Source organism: Trematomus bernacchii, unplaced genomic scaffold (assembly GCF_902827165.1).
Source record: "Trematomus bernacchii unplaced genomic scaffold, fTreBer1.1, whole genome shotgun sequence".
NCBI lineage: Eukaryota > Metazoa > Chordata > Actinopteri > Perciformes > Nototheniidae > Trematomus > Trematomus bernacchii.
Window position 1 is genome coordinate 18093574 of NW_022987593.1, and position 20622 is coordinate 18114195.

At 40.9% G+C, this 20622-nt stretch overlaps 1 protein-coding gene across 1 annotated transcript in view; it reads right to left on the reverse strand.

The window, feature by feature from the left end:
• Positions 1–129: 129 nt before the first annotated feature.
• Positions 130–20622, reverse strand: part of LOC117482037 (slit homolog 1 protein-like) — an 87276-nt gene continuing 66783 nt past the window's right edge. The window contains exons 26-38 of the mRNA XM_034130004.1: positions 17244–17407; positions 10071–10195; positions 9704–9798; positions 8807–8946; positions 8602–8695; positions 8130–8267; positions 6646–6877; positions 5556–5686; positions 3239–3396; positions 2594–2805; positions 2273–2397; positions 1786–1874; positions 130–1086 (exon numbers count right to left, since the gene is read on the reverse strand). Coding sequence (XP_033985895.1) covers positions 830–1086; positions 1786–1874; positions 2273–2397; positions 2594–2805; positions 3239–3396; positions 5556–5686; positions 6646–6877; positions 8130–8267; positions 8602–8695; positions 8807–8946; positions 9704–9798; positions 10071–10195; positions 17244–17407 — 1960 coding nt within the window. The 3' untranslated portion in view covers positions 130–829. The remainder of the gene's footprint in view (positions 1087–1785; positions 1875–2272; positions 2398–2593; positions 2806–3238; positions 3397–5555; positions 5687–6645; positions 6878–8129; positions 8268–8601; positions 8696–8806; positions 8947–9703; positions 9799–10070; positions 10196–17243; positions 17408–20622) is intronic.

Below are 20622 nucleotides of genomic sequence, written 5' to 3' on the forward strand. Positions count from 1 at the left end.
AGTTGAGCTTTCACACACACACGTATAGAAGTTGAGCTTTCACACACACACGTATAGAAGTTGAGCTTTCACACACACACAAGTATAGAAGTTGAGCTTTCACACAAGTACACAAACGTATAGAAGTGAGCTTTCACACACACACGTATAGAAGTTGAGCTTTCACACACACACAAGTATAGAAGTTGAGCTTTCACACACAAGTATAGAAGTTGAGCTTTCACACACAAGTATAGAAGTTGAGCTTTCACACACACAAGTATAGAAGTTGAGCTTTCACACACAAGTATAGAAGTTGAGCTTTCACACACACAAGTATAGAAGTTGAGCTTTCACACACAAGTATAGAAGTTGAGCTTTCACACACAAGTATAGAAGTTGAGCTTTCACACACACACAAGTATAGAAGTTGAGCTTTCACACACACACGTATAGAAGTTGAGCTTTCACACACACACGTATAGAAGTTGAGCTTTCACACACACATATTGAAGTTGAGCTTTCACACACAAGTATAGAAGTTGAGCTTTCACACACACACGTATAGAAGTTGAGCTTTCACACACACATGTATAGAAGTTGAGCTTTCACACACACGAGTATTAAGTAACGATGATCAGGAGTTAGGTAGTTAGAGCAGGTTCTCCTGGAGGAAGATGAGGTGGCCTCGTTGAATTCGAGAAGAGGGAAGAAGAACTGTCTTATGTTACAAAACTGCGCGATAAAAACACACGAAACAAACACCAACATGTCCGTTTATCAGTGATCGAATCCCTACAGTGTGTGTACCTCTTCAGCTTGTGAGTGAGTGTGTGTGTTGTTACATCCACTACACACACTCCTTGCAGCCACACTCCACAGGCTTCTCCACGTCCTGCGTAAACGAGGTGCCGTCGTCGCACTCGAAGGTCAACCTGCGGCGCCGGAGCCTCAGAGGGGCGCAGCAGGAGTGGGCGGCGGTCATGGAGCCGGCCTGGCAGCGACCCCGACAATCGACCCAGGAGAAAGGCTTGGAGGTCTGGCAGAGGACGAGACCTCGCTGCAGCCGGTGGACGTCTCGAACCGGCTCCCCACGACACGGGGTCTCTGTGAGAGGAGGAGGGGAACAAATGACATTCAAGCTACTTACCAAAGATTTAAGATCAAAAGAATTACTGTCATATGTGCAGATGATCAGGGGAGATCAGGGGAGTCAAACTCAATTTCATCGCGGGCCACATCAGCATCATGGTTGCACTCAAAGGGCTGGTTGTAACTTTAAAGGTCTCCTATTATACTGTTTATCATCAATATATTATAGGTCTCAGATATATACAGAGCCTGTCTCTGATTGGCTGAAACACCAAACAGATCATTGCAGCATTACCCAGAATCCCCTCTGTTTCAGCCCTGTTTCCAAAGTGCTGATTCTCTGTCTGTTACTTTAGATGAAAATAAGGAGCCCCTCCCCACGCCCCTCTGAGAGATATTTGGTTACAAAGAACTCAATGGTGCTCTAGGAGGAGATTCAGGTGATAAGGGGGGGGGGGGGGGTTACCTTGGTTGCTGATTGGCTAATGGTTACACAAGACAACACATCATTATGACATCATAAAGTGGCCAAAATCTGATCAGCTCATTTTCAGACAGGTGGACGTTAGTGGGAGACAACTGGTGCTCGTTTTCGCAGAAGTTTTGTCCACGTTTTTTCTACTTTCTTTTGCGCTCCGCAGGTTGTGAAAGACTCAGCGATCTGACATGTTGAGCGTCTGAATACACGTCTGTGAATCAGCCGCTGCTCCTCACCGATATCACAGCTCTCTCCCGTGAATCCCTCCTCACAGTCACAGCGGTACGTCTGAGCGTCCACCGCCACACACACACCCTTGACACACCTGAGGAAACAAATGCAGCGAGAAAGATGAGAAGACATGGAGGACAAATCAACAGAACATGTATTTATATATTTGTCACCTTAAAGGGATAAAACACATGAACGCTCCCTGTAACTCCATAGAGCCTCCCATTTGATCTTAGAACGGCAACCTCAATTAAAAGTAAATTAAAGACCTATCTTTTAATTTGGCTTATACTTTTTAGTAGTATCACTGTTTTATTGTTTTAACATATTTAAATTATGTTCCTCATTTGTTATTGTCATCTTCTGTCATACTCTGTAAAGCACTTTGGGCTGCGTCAAGCATGAAAGGTGCTACTGTATATAAATAAAGTGTATTATTATTATTATTATTATTATTATTGAAATAAAAACATGAAATGAAACATCACTCACTTGCTGCCTTCACACGGGTTGACACCGGTTGCCATGGTGACAGTCTCCGCTGCAGTAAGGTCCGCTGTGATTGGCTGATCACAGAGTGGTCCCGTCCAGCCTGGCTGGCAGTGACACTGGGGACCCTGAGAAAATAAAAAACATGTTTAATATTATATCTATACCGGTTATATCTTCTTTATCCATCATCTACTGCACACAGAGAGAAACACTAAAACGTGCGTGCGTGCGTGCGTGCGTGCGTGCGTGTGTGCGTGCGTGTGTGCGTGCGTGTGTGCGTGTGTGTGCGTGTGTGTGTGTGTGTGTGTGTGTGTCTGGTACCTGCTCTGCGTGGGGCTGGCAGACGCCGTGCAGACAGAAGAGTTTCCGGCACGGCTGGCAGCCCGGCTCCACTCCAGGGTTCATGCGGCTGCGGGTGAAGTCCTGCAGCTCGTGGTTGATGTACAGATTCCTGATGCAGCCGTGGAAGCTGGAGGTGTTCAGCGTCTGAGAGGAGAGACGGTGAGAGGAGTCCAGCACCGCCTCAGGCATTCCTGCAGAGACACGGAGAGAGAGAGAGAGTGTTCATATCCTTTATTACAAATATAGGAAGACGTCTTAGATATTTTTAACTGGCAGCTGAAAACATACATTTTTAACTTAGCTTTTACTGTAATTAGAAATATCCCCCTTCTATTCATCTTTCCTATCCCTGAGTTGGTTGTTAAAGGTATTCTATTCACCTATACATGCTACATGTTTGATAATAGGTTTAAACCTGTTGAATTTCCAATCAAGTATTGAAAATATCTCTCCTTTTGCAGATTTTATAAACACATTACTTCAAATATATATCCTGAAATGTGCCAGTACTTTTACTTTGGTAAGTGTAATTGTGTACTCCAAATTAAGTAACATTTGTAATGGACCCCTGAATAGAAATCAATGTTGTGACACATTTTTTTAAATGTAGTTTTGTCCTCTCACCTCCCACGTACAGAGGGGCGTCCCCGGCCCCCCGCTGGCTCCGGCCCTCCTGGCTGTCGAGGGTCGTCGGCTCGCCTCCGTCCACCGACAGGTTCAACATCCGGTTAAAGGTCACCAGCTCCACCGTGTGAAACAGACCGTCATTCACCGTCTCAGTGCTGCAGGAACGGAGCGTAACATGTGTTGGTGGTTTCTTTGGATTACATTTGTTGGGAGGATAACATTTTTAATATTTTGGATGTCAAACCAAATATTTATAATTCACTCAATATTCACTGGACAAAAGGCAAGTACATTTGGAAGACTTTTAGTAAGTTGCTTAACATATTTAATCAATGTTTTATTATTATTTTAACATTTGTGTTTAGCAGTTTTCAGTAGCTTACAACATAGTTAATCATATTTAGTTTGATTTATTTTTAAATGTTACATTATTTCTTTGAATATTATTTCCTAATTTATTTTATAATAGTTTTATTTATGTAGGTTTTATAAATAGTATCACCATCATATTACATAGTTGTATTTCTTTATCTAATTAAATGTTTCATTTGTTTTTGTCAAAAAGACTCCTTTCTTGAAGTGTTTAATTATTGTTTGGTTTTTAAAGTACTCATGTTAAATAACTGTGATCTCAACAAACAAAACAATCATGATTATATAGTTTGTAATAATGGAGCGGTGCTAATTTAGACTAATGAATCTTTTTTTTATTATCTCAAGTTCTCTGTTTTCTCACCACTTCAATCCTACTCAGACGATTCCCCGAACTCTCAATCTCCTCCTCCTACAGCAGCTGCTTATCACACAAATAGCCTCAGAGTGTGTGTGTGTGTGTGTGTGTGTGTGTGTGTGTGTGTGTGTGTGTGTGTGTGTGTGTGTTTGTGTGTGTGTGTGTGAACCATCAAAACATTTAAGCCCTCCACACTGAGTGGACACTCTGCTTCAAGTGTCCTCCGGCTGCGTCTGTGATTCAACCAAAACACACACACCGGTGCTGTCCATATTCTCAAACACTGCAGGGCTCGCTCTGGGCAAACACACACACACACACACACACACACACAGACACAGACACAGACACAGACACACACACACAGACGTGCACGCGCACGCGCACGCGCACACGCACACGCACACGCACACGCACACACACACACACACACACACACACACACACACACACACACACACACACACACACACACACACACACACACACACACACACACACACACACACACACACACACACACACACACACACACACACACACACACACACACACACACACACAGTAAGTGGTGTTGCTGGGCTACAGTGAGCTGAGAGGCCGCTGAGGGCCTGAAGAGTCCGGTGTATCGCTGGGCTCAGGTACACTCGGCTTTTTCAATCTGATGAGGAGGACATGTTAATCGCCCTGGAGCTGCTACTGGAGTCAGGAAGTGTGTGTGATGGAGTCAGCAGGTGTGTGTGAGGGCGTCAGGAGGTGTGTGTGAGGGAGTCAGTGTGATATTAAACCTGTTGAGCTGCTCAGGATCAGCACATGGCGCAGAAAAGGTTGGACACCTGAAGTCTAATTTCCTACTTGGCTTCAACTGAACCTTTGTATCCTGTGTGTGAAGGACCTGCCTGAATAGGACTCTATGAGTGTGTATTCTGAGACATCTGACCGATACATATGCCGGTAATATAAGTGAATATTGTCAGATTTAAAATTCTCCGTGGAGTTTAATGCCTTACTTCACTTTGTTTCCAGAAGCTGATTCGGATGTGGGCTTGCTTCACTCTTCAAGTGGTCCTTTTTCAGGAAAACACGTGTATTTTTGTTCTAAATCTTATCCAATTAGTTTGGCGTCTACCGTTTTCGCTTTGTTTTAGTTTTTTGGAGCAAGAAGTGACAATATTTGGACGAGAGGGTCAACGTTATAGCTACCTGTCAATCAAAAAGTACCAACGACTTAGAGCAAAACCTGCTTTCACGTCTCTTGGGACTATATGAATGGGATAATGAACTGAATGCCGTATTGAGAAAAACTTGAAATTAGCAATTAAGATATCACGTAAAAACATGTTTACAAAGTTAATAAATCAAGTGAGGAGTGAGGTCATTTGTTCATAGACTTCTAAACAATCTGACTTATTTTTGCAACCAGTGGAGTCGCCCCCTGCTGGCCATCAGAGAGAATACAGGTTAAATGTACGTCAAAATATACCTGATACACATAATTTAGATACAGGTCAGGTACAGGTCACTGTGTGTGTGTGTGTGTGTGTGTGTGTGTGTGTGTGTGTGTGTGTGTGTGTGTGTGTGTACCTGTAGATAGTGGTGGCAGGCTGATTTCCCGGGTCATATGTGACTCTGACGTGACCCTGATGGAGCTCCACAGCGATTGGCTCGTTGTCTCCGTTGTAGAGCAAGATACCGTTATCCTCTGCTGTTGAGACCTGAAACACACACACACACACACACACACACACACACACACACACACACACACACACACACACACACATTAATAAAGACACACATTCAGAGTGTATGCGTGTGTTTGTGTGTGAGAGTCTCCTGCTGTCGGTATTTCATTAAAATAAGATAAGATATATTCACATGCTGATATACAAGAGAGGGAGTTACACAGTCACAAGATGGAGGAATACCGGTTCTTCTAGGTAAGTATACGTCCTGTCATGAACAAAATAGTGAGTTTTTTCTCCAAATTCTGACTTTTTCCCAAAATCTCCAAATTCTGACTTTTTCTCAAAATCTCTAAATTCTGACTTTCTCTCTAAATTCTGGCTTTTTCAAAAATTCTGACTTCCTCTCCAAATTATGACTTTTTCTCCAAATTATGACTTTCTCTCCAAATTATGACTTTTTCTCAAAATTATGACTATCTCAAAATCTCAAAATTCGGACTCTCAAAATTCGGACTTTTTCTCAAAATCTCAAAATTCTGACTTTCTCTCTAAATTCTGGCTTTTTCAAAATTCTGACTTTCTCCCCAAATTATGACTTTTTCTCAAAATTATGACTTTTTCTCAATATCTCAAAATTATGACTTTCTCTCAAAATTCGGACTTTCTCTCAAAATCTCAAAATGCTCACACAGTCCCAAGATGGAGGAATATAAAGCAGTATTCAATGTTTACTTCAGATTAGCTCCACGTCAGAAATGAGCATGCTTGTCATATGTCTATCTCCATAGAGGCTGAATCATCATGTTAATCACATAGCTATCATATGCCTCAAACAGTCCTGATGCTCTTCTAGGTAATCACACATCCTGTCATGTTCACAGCTACAGTTGGGATACCTTTGTTATCATGTGGACTCTCATATTGGAAGAGGACATTCAGTATTTCCCCAACAGAAGCTATGAAGCATCTTCTCCGGCGTCTCTCACCTGCAGCGTGATGTTGGCTTGAGGCCAGTTCTTGACGTCCTGCAGCTGAACGTATGAATCTCGATCCACGAAGTTCACGCTGACCAGTTTCTGGCAGCGATCCCCCTCGAAGCCCGGCAGACACTCGCACACCGCGACGCCCGCCTCCTGCACACAGGGGGCGCCGTTCTGACACGCCGACAGCTGGCAGAGCGGCGGGGGGGGGAGAGCCGCCGCCTCACAAAACTCTCCGCTGAGAGGGAGGGGAGATTATATTTCAGATGTTGATAAGAAACGTTCTGCATAACTCTCCTTTTCTTACTCTCTGAGCTGCTTGATGATTGTTACATTTTGGAAAGACTTCCTTTTTGCCACTTGTTTTATTAGTATTATCTTTGATGACTGTTTTAAATGTATTTAACTGTAATGTTTCAGTGTGCTTCTTGTCAGGATGATTTCAATGTTTTTTTGTAAAGCACTTTGAATTGCCTTGAAAATACATGCAATTATAACAGTTTATGTACTTTTGTAATTCTTTTTACGTTATTATGAAAAGCCAAATATCTTAATTCAACATTATTTAAAGTATTGTTTTGACTACATTAGTTGTTTTTTGAGTATCTTCAATTTGAATGAATAAGGAATACATTAACTACTAATAAAGGAATCCTGATTCTGATTCTTTCCTTAAAATGAATTTTCTATTACCTTGATATCAAATAACTGTATGACTTTTTCTAAAAATTCTGACTTTTTCTCCAAATCTCTAAATTCTGACTTTTTCTCCAAATCTCTAAATTCTGACTTTTTCTCCAAATCTCTAAATTCTGACTTTTTCTCCAAATCTCTAAATTCTGACTTTTTCTCCAAATCTCTAAATTCTGTCTTTTTCTCCAAATCTCTAAATTTGGACTTTTTCTCTAAATTCTGACTTTTTCTCCAAATCTCTAAATTCTGACTTTTTCTCCAAATCTCTAAATTCTGACTTTTTCTCCAAATTCTGACTTGTTCTCCAAATCTCTAAATTCTGACTTTTTCTACAAATCTCTAAATTCTGACTTTTTCTCCAAATTCTGACTTTTTCTCCAAATCTCTAAATTCTGACTTTTTCTAAAAATCTCAAAATTCTGACTTTTTCTCCAAATTCTGACTTTTTCTCCAAATCTCTAAATTCTGACTTTTTCTCCAAATTCAGACTTTTTCTCCAAATCTCTAAATTCTGACTTTTCTCCAAATCTCTAAATTCTGTCTTTTTCTCAAAATTCTGACTCTTAAATTTGAATGAATAAGGAATACATTAACTACTAATAAAGGAATCCTGATTCTGATTCTTTCCTTAAAATGAATTTTCTATTACCTTGTTATCAAATAACTGTATGGCTAAATGTATGTAGATTCCTTATGTGTACACATGTGGATTCATGTTCCTAATGTTTGTAATTTCCAGTATTTCCTGACATTCTACAGCGTCACAGTGTCCCCATTACTCCCAGTGTTCCCAGTACCTGAATCCCTGCGGGCAGACGCAGCTGTATCCGTCCAGATGGTCCACACACTGAGCGCCGTTCTGACAGCGATGGTCCACACACTCATTATAATCTATACTGCAGTTTGGCCCCACCCAGCCTGGAATACACACACACCTGCAGCAAACACACACACACACACACACACACACACACACACACACACACACACACACACACACACACACACACACATATACTTCATGAACCATGGGGGAGGACTTCAGGGAATGAACACACACCTCAGCAAAACTGTATTTGTCTGTGTGTTTATATTTTTGTATTCTCATCTGGGATCCGTAACTTTGCTGAGCTGGGCATTTGAGTGTGTGTGTGTGTGTGTGTGTGTGTGTGTGTGTGTGTGTGTGTGTGTGTGTGTGTGTGTGTGTGTGTGTGTGTGTGTGTGTGTGTGTGTGTGTGTGTGTGTGTGTGTGTGTGTGTGTGGGGTCACCTGGTGCCGGTCAGAGTGCTGATGCAGGTGGACTGATGCTGACAGGGGTTTCTACCTGGAGAACAAACGTCCTCTAGTTCTTCACAAAACAGACCTGAGAATGAGAGAAAAGAACAACAACAGTTTGTAACTTCAAACCAAACATAGTGGTGCGGGAATGAGTCCTAAAACTTGGAAATAAGTTAGCATTTTAGCATTTCCTGACCGGTGTAGTTTGGCGGACAGACGCAGGTGTAGTTTCCGACTCCGTCCACACAGGTGGCGTCGCTCTCGCAACCGTGGTCCTCGCAGTCGTCCACGTTCACCTCGCAGAACGTGCCATGGAAACCGAAGGCACATGCACAGCTAAATATGAACAAATACACAAACAAACATGTAAGATCAACAGCTAACATATACATCAATACTAATTAACACAGAACTAATTAACACAACAAATACTACATGGATATAAACATCTAAATTGGCATTTACATACAAAATGCTAATGCTATACTTGAAATAAAAAAATCCACATTTTCATCACAGTTTATTTGTTGGTCTGTTTGTCAGCATATTTAAGGTCAAATCTTGCCCTATTCTCATTGGCTAAGGGGGTGCAGCATGGGCAAAAGATGAACAACATTTTGGAGTGAATTTGGGGCGGCTGTACACATTCAATTCCACTAATCATCACGGCTTTGACAGAGGTCTTTGCTCTCTGTGTGCCCTTCTATTTTACGTATTATTATCTGTGTTCTAGTGTATCCTTATATGGCTTACACGGCTTGAATCGCCCTTGAGGGATGAATAAAGTATTTTGAATTCAATTGAATTAGCGACCCTTGCATTATTTACATATTTAATGATCATTGTTAGAGGGAGCCTGAGGTCTAAGACTTTCATTTGCAACATCCGTCTCTCTTGAAGTGTTGTGCATATTACAATAAATAACGTGAAACACTGGCATTCCTACAGCCATGGATACAATACTACCAGGAAGCATGAGAGGAAAACAGATACAAATGTGGGATGTAATAATTTAAATGTCCTGAAAACGTTTTTCAGGACATTTAAATGGTTGGTTTTCATCCCCATTAACATCAGTTTTAGGACTCGTTACCTGAAGCCTCGGGTCTGTTCGTCACTAATGCAGAGTCCTGCGTTGGTGCAGGGGTTACTGACACACGCATCCACCGGGGTCTCACAGTGTTTACCCTGAAATATCACGCACAGATACACACATTTAATATAGAGCTTTTGTCCTAATCAGATCAGGTCAACTCAGAGTAATTTGATGGGATTATCATCAGACACTGCTACCAAATAATCAGAGACAACACGCAAACACACATCAAATATTGGATTAGTGTTTTTAAACGTTCAGCTCTGGGTTTGTAATTTGATTGCTTGGTATGTAAAGGGAGCAAACAGCACGCACACACACACACAAACACACATACACACACACACACACACAAGGGTCATACCGTGAAGCCAGATTTGCAGGTGCAAGTGTACAGCTCAGTTTCGTTGACTTGACACACACCCTGGTTCTGGCAGGGAGTAGACACACATGGGCTGCATTTGGCCCGAACAGACGCCTCTACCGGACCTGAGAAAACACACACACACACACACACACACCCACACACACACCACACCACACCCATACACACACACACACACACACACACACACACACACACACACACACACACACACACACACACACACACACACACACACACACACACACACACACACACACACACACACACACACACACACACACACACACACACACACACGCAGCATTATTGTCATGAGCACATTAGCTACAGTGTAGATATGGCAATGTAAATACTGAAGTCACAGCTTCCTCCAACAGAGCAACATGAATATATATAGGACATAAAACAAATAAAACTAATTAAATAGTGCAAGAGAATGTTTTGAGATGTGCAAGTAAATACGAATGAAATATAAATAGTGCAAGAATAGTCTATATACAAGTACATGGAATATGATATATTAGATAAATAATTAGCAGGATGCAAACAGATGAATGTTAATGGATGTTCTTTCAAAAGTGCAGGTGTTTAATAGTCTTATTCACATCCACTATACAGTAGGTATTAAAATAGAGAGTATAATATATACACCACAGGCAGTAGTATAAATATGAATACATTATGGAGCGGTAATGACACTGTGTATAAATAATATGAATTAATATGAGTAAACTGTAGAAGAAGATATAACCATGGGCAGTAGAAATAAAATGTGTAAAGATGATTATTGTGCAAAGAGTCATTAATTCAGGAGTTAGTCGAGGAAGATATGTTTGAATATACTAAAGGCAACAAGAAATGTGTGTGTTAAATCCCACCTGATGACCGTGAAGCGTAAGATAGTTGTTATATGATGGAGTTATAATACATTTCCTGTATTTCCACTGTGATAAACTGTACTTCTGTATTGTTAAGGTGGCTAATAGAGATCAAAATGAACAAACATATGACTGTTATTTAAAGGGGACCTATCACGCAAAATGTACTTTTGTACGTCTTTTCTACATGAATATGTGTCCCCGGTGTTCCAGGGAACTCACCAAGTGTCAGAAAACACAACCCTCTCTATTTTCCTCCATACCCAAATCTCTAAAAAAGGGGCTGCAACGGATCTGATAAAAACTGATCCAGATTTGAACACTGTCCTGACGTCAGGACGGTGGCGCTACGGCTATTGGGCCAACTCCACCAATCAGGAGGAGACAGCCACGGCCATTGCCGTTCGAAAGCGCTGGAGACGCTGTAGTACATATGCCAGGCCTGTAGATGGTGCTGTTCTCACTGAATCTGCCCTTGCTAAACAGAGCGAGAAATTGTCAAATTGAGCGAAATGAGGCATGGCTAAAATGCATGATCTGTTTGGTATTTTGAAAAAAAAAAAAGTATAAATATGCCTTATATAGGTATGGTCCTACACTATATTATTCAAATATAGCATGATAGGTCCACTTTAAGTAATGTGAAATGTATTTGTCGTCAAAGTCAGGCTAGAATATATGAATAAATACTTTTGATGTTCATATGAGCATCAGATTAAGCACAACCGAGTGCAGCCTGAGAGACTTAATTAACTCTCAATTAAAGGTGCAATCACCTACAGTGTGTCAGAGTTAGATTTAGGAAAACTCATTCCTTAAATGTTTTTGAAACAAAAGGAGACACCTGCAGAGCTCTGAGACGAAGAGGAAAAGTGTTTGCAAAACGGTTCCAAGGGAGGTGACGAGGAACATTAATTAAAGAGAGCTGTTCACACTTTATTTAACAGAGCTGCAGTATTTTCATTTTAAAAAATGCAACAATTAGCGCCTGGGATAATGCACAGAGGGTCTAATGTTAGTTCACACCAAGAGAGAGGAACTGCTGAGATGTTTAATCAGTTTAAGTCAAACTCTAGGGTGCTGTTTGTGCAGCTGTTGAAATTCTGCTGTCTTATTATTTCACCACTTCAATTCACCGCAGATTAATTAAGCTTTTTCATTAACACAGATCAATCTGTTGGAAGCAAATCCTTAGGCACATATTAATAGGAAACACTGAATAAAAGATCACTCCCTATGTGCTATCACACAGATTTAAATAATCACTGCTATTTTAGAAGTCCAAAAAGTCTAACTTCAAACTCTTCTCTTTGCCTTAACTTTCACTTAGTTATTCTTTCATATCAGGCCGATGTATAATTTAAGTTTTGAGGTCTTCCGACGGGAATATCAAGACCACTGCTTTAAAATAACCCTCTTTTGTTTTTCCGTCTGCAAGGAGTGCCTCTCTCTATTTCCTTAACTCCTGTAAGGCTCTCTGTCATCAAAGTGATTTGTGATATACATGAGAGTAACACATGCGTCACATCCGGGCAAAAATGACGGCTCCGCCCACTTTTTGGGGAAAACAAAGCTGTCATTTGAATGGCGGTCAACACAAATTCTGAAGTTTTTGCCAATCCGATCAGACATTTAAGAAAACCGTGGATTTGTGGATCTTCAAAGAGCTCGATTGCCAGACAATTACACAAAATCATTGGAAATCGACGATCGGGCTCGATATATGGTGAAATATAGCAGTAGGCGATCGATGTCCATAGATGAGAGTAACATCTACGTCACTTTACGGCCCCGCCCACTTTTTGGGGAAACAACGCTGTCATTTGAATGGCGGTCGAGCCTGAAGCCACAGAGCTCTTCTGTTACTGTCCTTTGTTCTTAGAGGAAGTTCAGAAACACGTAACTCTGGATTTGTTTTAATGTTTGAGGTGCAATAAACGACACGGCAGCTTGTTGGCATGATAAAACTATTATTTTCCGCCTCGCTCATGAGAGTAACAGCTGGCGAAATGACAGCCTTGTCTACTGATTTTAATTGAACCATATATCGAGCCCGATCATCGATTGGTTAAAGCTCCCATGTCATGCTTTTCCGGTTATTACCCGTCCCCTTGTGTGTTATGAAGGTTTTTATGCATGTAAACGGTGTGCAGAGTCAAAACCCTCAAAGTACACCCTGTAGCGAGTAAAACTCTAACACAGAAAATACCTCCCCAAAACGCCTCGTTGGAGATACGTCACTGCCCATTTGAGTCTTCCATTTAGTTCCGGGTACCGCCTGATGTCATGCGGTACCCGGAACGAAATGGACCAATCCCGAAGAGCTATGGCCACACCAGCAGCGGCGTGTTCCTCCTCCAGAGGTTCGAAGAACCGGCATTTCACAGACGAAAGCTTCCAAAAACATTGCCCAGTTTGAGGCCGGATATGCACAGCTTGTTTGGACCGTTTGGAGCAGGGGAAGATCTGGGTATACAACCTGTAAGTTTGCATTGTTATTTGTGTATTTATCAAACAAGACTGTTTAAATGTGTAAACTGTGTTGGACTGCTAAGCCATTGACACAGTGCTAACTGTGCTAACTAAGTTGCTAGAGTTTCCATATATCAACTCTAATATCAGCAGATGGCCTTGCATACATGTATCTCATAGCAGGAGAATGTCTGCATTCACACACAAAATACCTATTGACAGTATACTGCGGGTGATTTGCCGGTCAGTCGCGAAACGTAATTACATTATAGCTGGCGTAGCGATCTAACACACGGAGCTTGAGCTAGTTTTGGTCAGAAAAACATTTTTGTGATGCTACGTTGCTAGCGTTTAAATATATCAACTACAATGTCAGCAGATGGCCTTACATGTTTGTCATGGCAGGAGAATGTCTGCAGTCACACACACGGAATACTCATACAGTATACTCCGGTTTACCGTACATTGTGACCGTACATATACTGCATGTAGCTAACGAGGCTAGCTGTATGCTAGCGCAAAACAATGTATTCATGCAAGTTACATTGTATGGTAGCAGAATACCCGTATACGATTGCAATTATAAACACGTTATTGCTAGCCTAATATGAACCACTAGCTTTTGTTCATAGTAGTTTTATTACACTGCATTATAGTTGCCTTTCCTCCAAGCTAACGTTCATATCGTGTTAGCTACCAAGGTAAACAAAGCTAGGTTAGCATATTAGCAGGCAAGCTGTTCATTACACAACTACTACTAACGAAAAAAATGTCTGATCGGATTGGCAAAAACTTCAGAATTTGTATTGACCGCCATTCAAATGACAGCGTTGTTTTCCCCCAAAAGTGGGCGGGGCCGTAATTTTCGCCCGGAAGTGACGGAGGTGTTACCCTCATCTATTGGGCTGTAGAAATAAAAGTATAAGTTCAATGAAGATTAAAGATGGCCTGGTTCCCTATTAACAGGAAGAACAGGAACACATATGTGAGAATGCTGTTCATTGACTACAGTTCAGCATTCAACACCATTGTGCCCTCCAAGCTGGCCATCAAGCTCAGAGACCTCGGGCTCAACAGCGCCCTCTGCGACTGGATCCTGAACTTCCTGACGGGCAGACCCCAGGCAGTGCGGGTGGGAAATATCACATCCTCCACCCTGATTCTTAACACCGGTGCCCCTCAAGGCTGCGTGCTCAGCCCTCTCCTCTACTCCCTGTTCACCCACGACTGCGTGGCCACACACAGCTCCAACACCATCGTGAAGTTTGCTGATGACACGACCGTCATCGGCCAGATCACAGACGATGACGAGACGGCGTACAGAGAGGAGGTCGAAAACCTGACATCTTGGTGCCAGGAGAACAACCTCCATCTCAACATCAGCAAAACAAAGGAGCTGATTGTGGACTACAGGAAGCAGCAGGGAGAGGGACACGCCCCCATCGCCATCAATGGGACTACGGTGGAGAGAGTCAAAAGCTTCAGGTTCCTTGGGGTCCACATCACTGAGGACCTGACATGGTCTCTTCACACCACCACCATCACCAAGAAAGCTCGACAGCGGCTCTTCTTCCTCCGCAGGTTGAGGAGGTTCAAAATGGATTCCAGGATACTCTGCAACTTCTACAGGTGCACGATAGAGAGTATCCTGACTGGCAGCATGACGGCCTGGTACGGCAGCTGCACCGACCTCGATCGTAAGGCTTTACAGAGGGTGGTGAAAACTGCACAGCACATCACCAGGACGGAGCTGCCATCCATGGAGGACCTTTACTCCCAGCGGCTCAGGAAGAAATCACTACGGATTATCAAAGACCCCCATCACCCCAGCCACAAACTGTTCTTTCTGTTGCCGTCTGGCAGACGTTACCGCAGCATCCGGGCAAGGACAAGAAGATTCGGAGACAGTTTCTTCCCGCGGGCAGTGAGACTGTTAAAAAATTGAACTGTTGAAACAACTTCAAACATTCAACTGCTACTCAGTAGTATGTATCTAATACTTAATATATATATATCATTCCAATAACTTGTATATAGACTCATACTGCACTATTCCACATCATAACTTTATTTCATTTTTATAACTATTATTATTTTTGTATTGCTCTTGCTCTTATTGTTATTATGTTATGTTATTATGTTGCATTGTTGGAGAAGCCTGTGACATAAGATTTTCAACTGCATAATTACTCTGTAGCTATGTCAGATTGACAATAAAGAACCTTGAACCTTGAACCTTGATCTCACTGACTCTTTGTGGTTTTTCTGTATTATAATTTGTATTTCTTTTTATTTCCCCCCCAAAAAAATGTTCTGACTATTTTTCAGTATTCTCACTATTTTCTCCAAATTTAGATTTTTTTTTTAATTGCCTTTTTTCAGAATCCTGCCTTATATATTTAACCTGTTTAGCCCTGAGCCTGTTTTTCAGGTCTCAGGCTCGAAAATGACATTCCCAGGACAAATGACCATATCTTCCCTTTTAAAAGAGTTAAATTAATAATCTTTATTCTCAAAGTAATGATAAACCTGTGAGTTGGATGTAGACAAGTCAGAATCAATATAGATGTTTTTTATTTTAAGGAAAATTCAGATTTTACATAGTAAAAAACTGTAAATGATAGTGTCCGTCCAAAAATCATTTTTTACTTATAGTGAATTGGTCAATTTTGATGGTTGACACCTCTTTCTGACCGTTAGAGCCAATAGAATCGAAGGGGGAGTCCCCCACAAACACTCATTGTGAAACAAAAAGGTGGGGGCTTTGCGCATGTAATTTTGCATTAGAGTGAAGCTACACTCTAGCTCTGACATCTAGAAACGGAAAAGCATGGATTATCAATCTCATTGCTCATGGATTATCAGAAATCATTTCAAAGGGACACAGACACATTGGATTAACCTATGGATTAACTTCAGCAGCATTTTTATCATTTTAATGCCATTGAAGACCACTTTGGAGAGACTACAGAGCCAAGGTAACCTTGTTAGCATTTTTAGCTACCTAGCGTCACCTGTGTTGATGTCTGTTTTTGTTTATAACGTAGCGATTTCGTATAATTCAGTGATACTGAGGGTACCCATCAATTCTGTGTCACCTCACGATGTGAATCGATGTCATGGATGTGAAAAAAGATAAATAATAAGGTTTTGTGAGTGATTTTCGGTGCAGTAAGGTGTTAGCATTTTTCACTCGTTGCTAATTCAGAGGCTCAGTGTTAGCATTGAGGGTTTTCTTTAAAAAAAAAAAAGAAAAATGATCAGTTAGATGAGTTTCTTCCCGTTACATGGATATAAAACATTCATAGTTTATTAAATGAACATGCCCTCAGACACTGTTTCCTGCAAGATGTTGCGGCAGTGCTCTCGGGCTTAACAGGTTAAAATGTTGACTTTTTTTGTTGTTGAAATTGTTCAAGCATTCTAAAATGTGTTTTTGATTTGTGACTTTTTTTCTCAGAATTTTTAGTTTTCTCAGAATTCTGACACTTTATTTAGTTCTGACTTTTTCTAACAATTTTTACTTTTGTTATTTGACCAATTTTGGGGGGGAATTCAGTCTGGATGACATTAGATCTCTAACTTTTTCACAAATCCTTAGAATTCTGACATTTCCCACACAAATATCACTTTTGTTTCAAACCGCTATACCTTTTTCACATATGGCCTTAATCCTGGTAGCCATAATCTTCCAAAGCAGTTTCAATAACAACATTAAAATATCACTAATGCAGAGCTTTCCTTTAAGTCCATGTGTGAATGCATGTTTTTCAGTTAGGGTGTTTTTCCTCCAGCTTACCCAGACACTGGAACTTGTCGGCGGGCGTGGTGAGCAGCAGCTTCCCCTCCATCCCTCCAGGCCCCGCACAGCGAGCGATCCCCGGCTCTTTGTAGCCGCTCTTCACCCAGTCGGACAGCCAGAGCAGACGGCAGTCACAGTACAGAGGGTTCGCTCCAATAGCTCTGAGGAAGAGAATAAAAACACAGGGTCAGATAATTATATATATCCTTTATTTAACCAGGTAAAAAGTCTCATTGAGATTCAAATGTATTTTTCAAGAGCGACCTGGCCAAGGCGGGCAGCATGAACAAAGTTACAACAGATAAAACACAGACAATACAGGCAGACGAAGACAGCTGTGAAACACAAATGAAATGGCACATTATAACCAGTCAATATGCAAATAAAAGAAACTATTATAAATCAATCATTGACAGAGGGGAGGGTGGTGCATGATGGAGATGAAAAGTTAAATAATTCTGGAGGTTGGGATTAAGAAAACAGAAGGAGAGGAAAAATGAAGATGGTACACAGGGGGAAGGGATACTCATAGGAAACATTTTGAAAGTAAAGAAGATGGGGAAAGGGGAAATGACAGACGAGTAGGAGAAGAGAAAAGGAGTGAAGAAAGGGAGCTGGACGGAAAGAAAGAAACAATGTAGGAAAAAGTAAGAAACAAGAATAAATAAATAATGCTGTGAGAAAAATGTAAGAGTTTTTGTTGTTAGAAAAATAGACAGACACAAATAATAATGATAAAAGAAAGTGAAATTCAATTTAAGATATATAAATACAGCATAAAAGTCTAGATTTTTGCATTGTTTTTTAAAGCCACACGGTGGAGCCCTCATGCCTCACATATGTACACACACACACACACGCACACACAAACATATACACACACACACAGGACAGACACACACACACACGCACACACAAACATATACACACACACAGGACAGACACACACACACACAAGATCATGGAGATGATAATATTCATTTAGACCAGGTCAATTGATTCACTTGATAAGATTATCAGAGAAACATGTGGGATCAAATAACACTCATCATGTTATGATCTCTCTCACACACACACACACACACACACACACACACACACACACACACACACACACACACACACACACACACACACACACACACACACACACACACACACCTACACACACGCAACAAGGTCATATGAGAGAATATGCAATTCTCCTCAGTCGATTACACTCCATCAGGAACAAGTGATGAGAAGGAAAACACTTCCTTTGTTTCTCTGACACACACACACACACACGCACACACACATACACACACACACACACACACACACACACACACACACACACACACACACACACACACACACGCACACGCACACACACACACACACACACGCACACAAACACACGCATGCACGCACGTAAACACACACACACACACACACACACACGCACACACACACACACACACACACACACACACACACACACACACACACACACACACACACACACACACACACACACACACACACACACACACACACACACACACACACACACACACACACACACACACACACACATCACAATACCTAGACCTCTCCAAGCCTGACTGGATTGCTTATAATCATAAGTCATGCATCAGTCTTTTACAGAAGGAATGTCTGGATTTCACACAACAACACACGCTATGCCTCTCCAAAGGATTAGTTTAAAGCATGTTTATTGTAAACATGTATTCATTATTTCTGTCGGTTCTGATAACATCTTTTGAGCAACATGAGTATTGCTGAAACTCTCACTTTTCTGTTTGCCGCTGTCTTATATTAAAGGGGACCTATCATGCAAAATGCACTTTTGTACGTCTTTTCTACATGAATATGTGTCCCCGGTGTTCCAGGGAACTCACCAAGTGTCAGAAAACACAACCCTCTCTATTTTCCTCCATACCCAAATCTCTAAAAAAGGGGCTGCAACGGATCTGATAAAAACTGATCCAGATTTGAACACTGTCCTGACGTCAGGACGGTGGCGCTACGGCTATTGGGCCAACTCCACCAATCAGGAGGAGACAGCCACGGCCATTGCCGTTCGAAAGCGCTGGAGACGCTGTAGTACATATGCCAGGCCTGTAGGTGGTGCTGTTCTCACAGAATCAGCCCTTGCTAAAACAGGGGTAAAAAAGTGCAAATTGAGCAAAATGAGGCATGGCTAAAATGCATGATCTGTTTGGTATTTTGAAAAAAAAAAAGTATAAATATGCCTTATATAGGTATGGTCCTACACTATATTATTCAAATATAGCATGATAGGTCCACTTTAAATCAACTTTTCACATCTTACACTGAACTGTTACTCTTATTTTGTTATTTTATACCTGCCTATTTTGTTATTGGTTTTAATTGTTTCTTTTTGATTTTTATTAAATTGTCTTACTGCTTTTGTAATGTTTGTAAAGCTCTTTGAATTGTCTTGTTTCTGAAATGTGCTCTACAAATAATAAACCTCTCTGTCTTACTAAAATAAGAAGGCATGGAGATGATCACAGACGTTGTTCCTATCCTAAAAGTTACTACTAAGATTCTTCACAGTCCATCAAAAACATCCATTAGATTTTTATAGCAGGACTTTTTACTTTAATCGTGACTTTCCGTACTCTATGTTTCATAGTAAGAGTGCACAGTTCTTTCTGTTTGCAATGAGGGATTATAATCAAAAATGCAGGCACACACTTACAGTAGCACCTCCAAATAAGTGTGTTACAGGGTTCATACACTTTTTCACCAATGATTCTCCATGACTTCTCCATGACCTTTACTTAAGTTTCCATGACCAAAAAAATTACTCTTTCTCAGCGGTACCACTGAAACATTTGTATTTTAACATGGAACAGGAAAATAAGGTCTGCATATGAAACATGTTGTGCCTATCTAAATCAAATCAAATAGTAGGCTTACTAGCTTCTACAGGCTAAAGCAACTAAAATCTCTCACCAGCAAAATACCTCGTCAGTTAAATGCCATTTTACGTTTCATTACTATACGATACAGTATTTATTATCATTATAGTATTACTATTTCAGCGATTAGATAAAATATAAATTATATTTGATGCAACTTTAGTTACATTTCCATGACTTTTCCAAAACTTTGGGAAAAATATTGTTTTCCATAACTTTTCCAGGGCCTGGAATTAGCATTTTGAATTTCCATGACTTTTCCAGGTTTTGAATGACCGTAAGAACCCTGGTGTTAGTGTTTGAATGTATTAACCATGAGGTCTTGTGCTCACTTGTTGTACTGACGGCACTCTTTTCTACTTCTTAGTAGATTTCTATCAGAAATAATAGAAGTGAAAATGACGAAGATATACAAAATAAAT